At 36.7% G+C, this 9,851-nt stretch overlaps 1 protein-coding gene across 1 annotated transcript; it reads left to right on the plus strand.

Annotated features, from left to right (window-relative positions):
• Positions 1-967: 967 nt before the first annotated feature.
• LOC117916804 (methylsterol monooxygenase 2-2-like) lies at positions 968-9,582 on the plus strand. Its single transcript, XM_034832980.1, has 7 exons — positions 968-1,102; positions 2,244-2,381; positions 4,134-4,279; positions 4,426-4,545; positions 4,639-4,851; positions 4,939-5,019; positions 9,234-9,582. The coding sequence occupies exons 1-7, from the start codon at positions 1,073-1,075 to the stop codon at positions 9,319-9,321; spliced, it is 816 nt and encodes a 271-aa protein (XP_034688871.1). The 5' UTR covers positions 968-1,072; the 3' UTR covers positions 9,322-9,582.
• The last annotated feature ends 269 nt before the right edge of the window (positions 9,583-9,851 follow it).

A 9,851-nucleotide genomic window follows, 5' to 3' on the forward strand; every position in this document is an offset into this window, starting at 1 on the left:
ATCCACCTTTAAAACACACCAGATCTTGAACAATAACCTGTTTTGCACATTTTGGAAATTTCTGTTCTTTGTTATCCCTGAGAGGATGTGTTTGGGTACATTTGAAGTTAGGTTTGTCCTATGCTGATATATTTAGCATTTTATATTGTCAACTTGATTTTCCAATCACCATCACAACTTTGTACGTGGTAGTATTTCAAAGTGGCTTGACAAAGTGGACTTTTCTTTAAATCATTGATACAACCAAATTTATTTCTTAAAAAAAATTCGGAATCTTTACATCAATGACTTTTTAAAAGGATAAGAAAGAAAATATGATAAATCATGATCAAAATCATGATAGCTTGGTAATATAAATTATATATTTTTATATATTATTAAAATTGGGAAAAGTGTTAGAAGTTTTTTATTCCATGAAATTTAGAAAATTAATTTTTTTAATTAATTTTTTATTCTAAATTTCTTCTCTAAATTTTTTTGACGTGAAATTATCAAGAATTAAATAGTGTTAAAAACACGCCAAATCCCATAACATTTTACCTTAAAAAGTAGAGGAAAAATTAACAAAAATTATGAGGTATTTCAAATAAAATATCATTAAAGTGAATTATTTTCTTTCTTTTCTATATTTGCTAAATCTTCCATTTGCATCTCATTTTGTTGCCTTAAAGATTACAAAACAATTAATGCAAATACACTAAAGAAAATTATTTTCCTTTTTTTTTTTTTTTTGGATCAAATGGGATATCTCAGGAGGATTTCATGTTTAAGAAAAATAAATAAAAAAATTCAAAATTATAAATTTCTATAATTTCTTTTTTTTTTCCTTTTTGTAGAAAAGGACAAATATTAGTGACAAAAATGGGGAAATACATGATGGGAAAGAATGAGAGATGGAGGAAGCATGACACGTGAGGTGAAGGGCCTAAAGGAGTAAAATCTCCACTCATCAACCCACATATATAAAATACCCTCAAGATCTCCAGATTCCTCATGGCCAGCCTGTCTCAACATCTCTCGCCTCTTCTCTAGCCTTCACTCACTCTCTCTCTCATCCCTGTTCGCGATTTCTATGGCGTCCATCATTGAATCTGGTTGGCTGGTACACTCTCCACTGACTGCTTTCTCTAATTTTGAAGTTTTCTTATCGCATTGGTGGTGTTTGTTTTGCCCTAGATTTGATGTTTTATGTTTTTCTTTTTTGCTTGTTTTTTGGGGTGGGTTGAATTTCGATTCTGCATTTTGGGATTGGTGGTTTTGGATCTGCTGATTTGAGCTTTTGTTTGCGAGGTTGGGATTTTAACGAGGACTTTGACGTTGATTGGTGGGGGGAATGCTTGTGGTTTTTTGGCGGACAAAGAGGGTTGGTGTGGTGTGGTGTGGGTGTGTGTGTCTGTGTGTTTGGTCAATGGGGTGATAATGGGATGCTTGAATTTGAAGCATGCGTGGTTGATTGATTGTTATGTTTTGTAGTTAGGGACTGTGGCGACGTGGGTTTTGGACTTTGAATTTGTAAAATGGGCACTCGAATTCGATAATCATGTGGGCATGAATAGCACCTTTCAGTGACTATGACTTGGGTACAAGCAGGCAATCAGAATCTGTACAATGATGATCCCATTTATGAGATCTCAGCCACTAATGTGTTAGAGTTCTCTTTTTATTTGTTAATTTTTCTTTTCAATTTTTTGGTTTTGGGTAGTGGAAGACTTTTAAAAAGTATGGCATTAAATTTGTGAATTAGAGGATTCAAGGGCATTTTCAACGTTTTCACATAGTTTATTTGTTTCTTTCAAAGAAGGCAAAAGAGGAAAAAAAAAAACAAAAAAGGGCCCACCATGGTCTAAGTCACAGTGGACAATTCCTTCCTATGGTTCCTTGGATCCATGGATCATATGATTTGGGTTTTGTACTTGGATCCTATGGTCCTTCTGCACACCTTCTTTCTTTGTTTCATTTTGTGGAAGATAGTTTTTTGCTTGATCCTCTCTCATTTCTGGATGTGTGTGTGTAGAATCTTGCTTGGAACTTGGAAGTACCATTCCTGGAATTTGATCATGTATGCTTTCTTTTGATGCAGAGGGAAAATCATTTGAAATTCAACATTTAGGTTTTTATGGTTTGGAATAATGATTTGCTGAAATGTAACATCTTTTTGTGATGTCTTCACACTCTTAGTACTCCTAAAACTCCATGAAGTTTTAGTATCATCTAAGTGAAACTCTTCTTTGTTTATGCTGCAGTATCTGGTTACACATTTCAGTGACTTTCAACTGGCAAGTCTTGGAAGTTTCTTTATTCATGAAAGTGTCTTTTTCTTATCTGGACTTCCTTTTATATTCCTTGAAAGGGCAGGATGGCTGGGCAAGTACAAGATTCAGGTTTTATTCTGTTCACTTTGATGTTTATGCTGAACTTGGAACTATTTTTTTAATTCATTTGTTTTAAGTTCTTTGAGTTGCACAATGCTTGACTGCTTTTAGCATTTCAAAACTATTTTCTAGCCAATAGTGTATACAAGTAGTATATTGTACATTATGGAAGAAAATTTATTTTACAGTGATATGTGTAGAGCTTGCTTTCATGTTCAGTCCAGACATTGGCATGATGTCAACATGGTTGGGTTATTGTTATGTGGAGATAAGATTTTTTGTTCCATCCTTTATTATTTGATGCCTATTTCTCATTTGGAACAAGGGTCCTCTTCTCTAACTGACTTTATGTTTCATCCCATAGTATATTTCCCGTCAATGGCTTTTAAGTTGCTTCTCCAGAAGGGCCCTTTATACAATGTTTTTGAGATGTACTATCTTAGGATATTAACCATAATGCATTGTTGTGATGCGTCCTAATATGCTGCTAATGAATATCCTGGTACTTTATTTAGATTTTAGCATTGGGACGCGCTTCTTAATTTTCTATCCTTTTCCACTCTCCTTGGCCTTAATAACAAATGAGGATATTATTTTCTGGATTTCAAACCTGCTGCAAAGTCTTCTGTATGCTCCTCTAACATGAAATAACCTTCCTTTTTTCCTTTCTTCTTTTTGGTGAATGATCTTTTTATTGTTATTTTGAGGCTTGCATATTATCTGCACCTTGACTGGAGTTTTGTAAAAATGACTTACCAAGGATGGCCTTGGCAATTGATGCTGGTGTCAATATTCAACTCTAGGATATCCTCCTCCCCTGCTCTAGCTTCTCATATTAGCTAATTTCATAATAATTGATTAAAAAAGGATAATAAGTTCCCTGCATTTATTATACTAGAAGTTTCACTGCTTAAGGGAAGAGGGGTTTCAAACTTATCAAAAAATGGAAAATTAAAAGGGTGGGGGGTTTCAAAGCTGGTGATCCTGGAAGCTGCTTTGTTGCTATGTATACATGTAGCTGAGCTTTTCAAGATGAAGGATATCACGCTACTCACTTTTAAGCAAGAGTATCAACATACTCTAGCATGGTGGTGCCAAAACTGTTGGAGCTGCTCATGACAACATAGGATGAGTCATGTGCTGTGCCCACTACTAGCTTGCTAAGCACAGTCCAATGTCATATAGTTGAAAGCCATATCTTGTTGCTGCTGGTATTATAGATATTCCTCCATACCCATGATGCTAATTTAAATGCTGCTGTTTGTTTTAGACTTTTTCTCAGTAACCTTTAAAAACTCATTGAAATGGTGCACCTCTAGATTTTAGCTGCTATCAAAATATCCAATTTTATGCAGCTGCATAGGTAACAGGACATTCTTTCATCATACTTATGTAGATTTACATCTTGGCTAGTTATGCCCCTTTTCTTGTAGTGTTATAACTATTCTTACATCCTTTTTTTTAATTGTCTTCATTGCTTCCACTAAATTGATGCTTAGTGTAAATATGTTTGGCCTCTGTGTTTTGGTTGCTCTACTTGTTGCATTCTGATCTTTTTTTGATACATAATTTTTTTCTTCTTCTGTTTTGTCTTTTCTTTTTTTTTCTTTCTGCTGCTATATGAAATTGAACCTGGAACCTTCCTGTCTTATGAATCCCCATGCAACTTGAGCCAGGCCTCAGTTTTAGTTGGGATACTTGCTTTCCTTTCTTGTTGGATCTCTATCTTTTATATCATCACTAACTTCAGGTTCCTTGCAGAGAAAAATGAATAGCTCTGCAGCTCAAGAAAGATGTATTATGCGCCTCATTTTGTATCATTTTGGTGTCAATCTACCGGTTATGATATTTTCCTACCCCCTCTTCAGATATATGGGCATGCAAAGTAGTCTCCCATTGCCGTCCTGGTATCTTCAGGTTCTTTATATGCTAAAGCTTCATTTCAGAAATTATAGTATCTGATGCTATCATACTCTAGCTGTCTGTCAGTTCCCCCTTGTGCTGATACAATCCGTCTTTGTGATTAGCAACATCCTGCTTTTTGGTTGTGCAGGAAAGTTGTTTTAATGCAAATAATATTCTACTTCATCCTTGAGGATTTTGTTTTCTATTGGGGACATAGAGTTTTACATACAAAATGGTTGTACAAGCATGTGCACTCTGTTCATCACGAGTAAGTGAGAGTATAAGGTGTTTTATTTTTCAAGAATGTTATTTTTGAGATGGCTTTTGGATGCTTTTATAAGCATGTTTATTAAATGTACAGATATGCAACACCATTTGGACTGACTTCTGAGTATGCTCACCCTGCTGAGATATTGTTCCTTGGCTTTGCTACTATTGTTGGCCCTGCCATCACTGGGCCTCATCTGATGACTCTGTGGTTATGGATGGTATTAAGAGTCTTGGAGACTGTTGAGGCACACTGTGGTTACCATTTCCCATGGAGCCTCTCAAATTTCTTGCCTTTGTACGGGGGGTAGGTTTTATATGCATTTCTTGCTAGTTTGTTAGAAGATTCCTTTTCCTTACTCGCATTTTATATATTCTGATTTTTTTTTTCCAGTGCTGATTTTCATGACTACCATCACCGTTTGCTTTATACCAAGTCTGGCAACTATTCATCCACATTTGTTTACATGGACTGGTAAGTTTCTGCCGTGGGTTGTTTTAAAGCATAGTTATTTTCTAATATATTGCATGTTTGGAATGTAAATTATAATAATTGCCATTATAGTTTTTAGATAAGTTTGTGCAAAGTAGATATATATGGTATAGAATTCTGCCCTATTTTTTTTTTCTATGTTTTAAATGATTTCTTGGATTCACATTTACTAAAAAAAAATAAAAAAAGAACTTGTGAGAATAACTTAGGATACAGTGACAATGGGTCACATAAAAACAGATTGAATTAATTAATTTGCAAGTTATGGAGGCCATCAGGTCACCTTCATAATTTTCTAAGGGATGATCTGAAAACTTACGTCGGTGATGCTAATTTATTGTGACTAAAATATGGCATGGGTCTTCGTTATCTTAGTTCTAGAAGCTCTCTTTCTTGAACGTTGAAATGGAGTTTTGCCTTTCTTGTCTTTAAATATGCTGTGTATTGGAATTCCTTACTAAAATAAATGAATAAATGAATAGTTATGCCCCTGAGGTGCAATGAATAACATCCTCTTAGGAAGGGATCTGATTAATTTATTTTCTTGGCCACCCTAGGGCTCTTTTTACTTGATCATTAATAGTTTGATTTTGGATTTTGGCTTCTGCTCATTTCTAGCAAACAGGCAGTTGGCATGTGCCTTCCTGTTGTTCTGCTTATGGTTCTAAAACCTGGCTTACAGTGTAAGCTATTCAATTTTAATAGAGAAGAGGTCAAACTGGGACTGAAGGCCAGCTCTTTGATTCTTGTCAGGACCACATAGCATGGGATTTCAGAGGGCCTGTTTGTGATCCTTCATCTAGGGGTCAACTACACTGTCAATGAATTCAGCCATGTGTGTGAATTGTGTAGGCCCTGGAACCTGGATTCAATAGCCATGGAATGGTTTATAAATTCAGTATCCACAATGGGCCATCTTATATAATTTCAGGGTTTATATGATCTTGTTGGACCCTCGGTGCCATGGGCCAAGCCTGAGCATGGTGTTTACAATGCACTGCTTCTAAGCTGCATGGAGCATCTGGATTGGCTGCTTGCCAAGTTCTCGAGATGTTCTAATGTGGCATATAAAACTGAGGAAATTACAACGTTTAATGGAATGGAACCTGCAAACATTTTCAGGATATCTTCATTATGCACACCTGTATATCTGGGGACCATTGAACTTTCCCTTACTGTTAAATGTGAAATCAAACACAGCCAACTTGCTGTTCATGTAATTATGTTATCTAATACTGGTGATATGGTACCTAATCGATTTATGATTTATTTTTTTGATAGGTAAAGAAACGTCGTATAAAAAGAAAGGAGGAGACACCAAAAACAGTGCCCTCAGAGTATATAGGAAGTATACAAAAGAAGACTAAAGGCTCAAAATAGAGGGGGAGAGATAGAAGCAAAAAACATCACCTGCCCTTACTTAGAACCTAGCCAATCAATGAAACTTACAAGAGAAACAGGGCACATATATACAGACACCTTTAGACCAATACCACAGGTTACATACAAAATAATTTTTCAATCTTTGGATCGATAACTCCTCATTATCAAACATTATCAAATTCCTTTCCTTCCACTATCCAAAATATACATAAAGGGGCCGCTTGCCAAGCCTTTTTACGAGTTTTACCCACAAACGATCCATGCCACCCAAGTAGAGTTTCCTTCACTGAACAAGAGATAATCCAATACACACCAAAGAGGGAGAAAAGAACATTCCAGAGAACCCGAGTCCTTGCACAGTGAAGAAGAAGGTGATCAACCATCTTTGCTTCAGAGAGGCAAAAGAAACACCTATTTGCCAAAAAGAACCCCCTCCTTTGAAGTTGGTCCAAAGTTACTACTTTCCCCTAAGAAGCCTCCCAAGCAAAGAAAGCCACCTTAAGAGGCACGCATGATCTCCAAAGACTACCACTAGGAAACAAAAGAGGATTTCTGGTGTCCAAGATAGAATAAAGAGATTTAACCGAAAAGGTCCCACACCTCGAGGCTGTCCAAATCACTCTATCTTCCAAAACCCTATGAACTCTAGTTGCTTGAATCTTTTTTAGGAAATGCTCCACCAAATGTAGCTCTCAATCATTGAAGGCCCTAGAGAAATGAGGGGTCTAATTGCCCCCTTCACTTTTAGGGTTCCACACATCCGCCACCCAAGCTTCCTAAGACGTAGAAAGGGTAAATAAGGAAGGGAAGGACTCACTAAGTGACTCATCTCCACACCACTTGTCCATCCAGAATCTCACTCTTTGCCCATTGCCCACTTGGTAGGCCAACTTGCCACTAAAAAATTTCCACTCCTTCCTAATAGCTTTCCACAACCCCACACCAAATCATAAACTGAGCTTTGTACATTTGACTAGCTATATTTATAGGGCAGTTACAGGTAATCAATTTTTTAAATGGGTGTCATGCTGCTGCTTTAACTAGGGGCCTATTTTGTGTATCTTTATATGGTTAATTGGTCATTCACATGGGATTGCTTTATTGATGAAACCATTTCTTATTACAACTTAATGACAAAAACATTGTCTACAGACTTGTTCCTACATAATGAAAATGTGTCTGTATGTACATGTGTTCCCTTTGTAGGATATATGGAACCCTGTCTCCTGTGAAATCGTTGGACTGGCATCCCCTTTTCCTGGTTGTCAACATGTATGGAAATGTGTCCAAATTAATATACCAATCAACATAAAGAAAATACAATCTTGACACTGATCTCCTTTATTAATGGGCCTGATGCAGTTATCAGGTTTCCCTTGGCGTGTAAAAGCCTCAATGGATGAGCAACTGGGTCATATCTGAGTGGTGAACTAAGAGTCTATGCCACAGACCATGAAATGGCATGAAGCCATCTTGTTTATGGACTTGTGAAGGGTGGTGTCCAAGGTCATGATAGTGGAATCAATGCATGCCATGTTTCATAGTATGGATTGACCTCCAGGAGTATCATGTGTGTGTATGGACTGTTAAGGGGTGAGGCCAAAGTTATGATGATGGACCAAATGCATGCCATGTTACATAGTATGGATTGATGCATGGTTCCAACTCTTTTCTCTATAAAGTTAGATAGTCTATGCGTGCTTGTCTTATCTTCATACACGTCTCATGATTGGCGTATTCAAAGCAGGCTTTATCTTATTGGAATATATTAAATTTCCCTCCACTTCCTCACGAACACCACCTCCCCCTTCCCACCACCCTTGCAAAGCCTGATCCCATTTTTATTTTAGCACCCTGAAAGAAGTAACAGAAGAAAAGTTTATCTGATGAGCACATGACTGTTTAATGACAATATGAACCTCTAATTTATACAATCATTTTATTCTTGTCTCCTTTTCTCCTTTAACTTTTTCCATCTCTCCTCTTTCATCTTTATGAGTCTTTAATTGTGTAAATTTTTGGGGATAGAAACAGGAATATTTAAAATGCGTTTGGAGAACTAGAAGTTTCAGGAAGAAAAATGTGTGGTGTGGGGTTTTAGAGAAACAGAAATATGAAGGGGAATTGGTTTACAAACACAGAGAGATAGAGAGAGATGAGGGGAAGGGGTGGTTGATTATTTACCTATTCATTTATTTTATTTTTTATCCGTGCATGCCTCTGCTCAGAAGTACATAAGCCGCCTTGATGCCTTTCTTAGTCAATCCTATTTATAATTAAATCACATATCAGATCAACTGATCGCATCTTCTTGTTGTGCTTTAGGAGCTAAGTTCCAGATTGTTGGGTTATCTGAAAGGACTATTTGGTTATGAATGTTACTATTGCAAAATGTGGTTTTGTTTTCGTGCATCATATTGCTAGAATCTGATGCTTTCCTTTGTCAAATTCTCCTGCTCCCTGCCTCGCGAATTGCATCATTTAGATTGTCACTAGATGCAATGTTTGTTGAGAAAGAGTATGATAGCAAGGCTGTTGGTATGGATGTAAAAAGAATAAGGTATAGTCTAGTAGTGGCATGCTTTCTGAACATTTGAAATCATTCCTTTATTCAGATTCTGTTTTCCAACTTGGTTCCAATGGTGATAGACAAGTACCTTATATTTGGTTTCTTAGAATTAGACCATGCCTCTGCTTTTGAGATTTGATGCTTATTCTAAAGATACATGTTAACCCAATAATGCTGGGGATGCAACACAAGAACTGCTGAGGACCATGGTTATGATGACTCTCTGTAATTTTTTTCTTGTCAGGATATTCGGCACTGATAAGGGTTACAGAAGATTGAAGGCATTGAAGAGTAATGAAGTTGAAGTTGAAGCTGGAAGCAAGCAAATCTGACTACAGAAAAAAAAGGAATTATTCTTTTACTACCTTGACATCAGCGGATGGGTTCCTATTTTGAAGGCATCTTGTAAAAGGTCTTGTCCTAGCTTCCCTCCATCTTGTGTGGTTTTGTCTTGTCAGTGTAAAAGTGTTCAATTGCTGTTGTTGTTTAGAGTTTGGTAATGTGGAATTATTGGGACATTTTGTGCCTTCTACCCCCTGCATGAATAAATATGTTGTTTTTTTTTCCTTCCTTATTGATCGATCCTTTTCTTCTCCCGTTGCCCCATTTATTATTTTCTCATGCTAATTCCTTCTAATTGATCCTATGGTTGGGATTATGTCCCTTTCATTTTCTTGGTAGATAGTCTCCTCCATTGTATTTTAGTTTTGGACCATTTATAATTTGACATGGGTTAATGGAAAGCTGAGTCATCATTCTTCAAGAACGGGTGGGGTATGCTGATGAGTTGCTCTGCCTGTAGTACCGAACACCTTATCTTTTTCTGTTCTTCCCCCCCCTCCCCCCTTTTTAGTTGGGTGTT

This window comes from Vitis riparia, chromosome 6 (genome assembly GCF_004353265.1).
Source record: "Vitis riparia cultivar Riparia Gloire de Montpellier isolate 1030 chromosome 6, EGFV_Vit.rip_1.0, whole genome shotgun sequence".
Taxonomy (NCBI): domain Eukaryota; kingdom Viridiplantae; phylum Streptophyta; class Magnoliopsida; order Vitales; family Vitaceae; genus Vitis; species Vitis riparia.

Coding starts and splice junctions, on each gene's coding strand:
- LOC117916804 (XM_034832980.1), top strand. CDS start 1,073: ATGGCGTCCATCATTGAATCTGGTTGGCTG. Junction 1,103..2,243: donor TCATTGAATCTGGTTGGCTG/GTACACTCTCCA, acceptor TTTATGCTGCAG/TATCTGGTTACACATTTCAG. Junction 4,280..4,425: donor AGTCTCCCATTGCCGTCCTG/GTATCTTCAGGT, acceptor TTGGTTGTGCAG/GAAAGTTGTTTTAATGCAAA.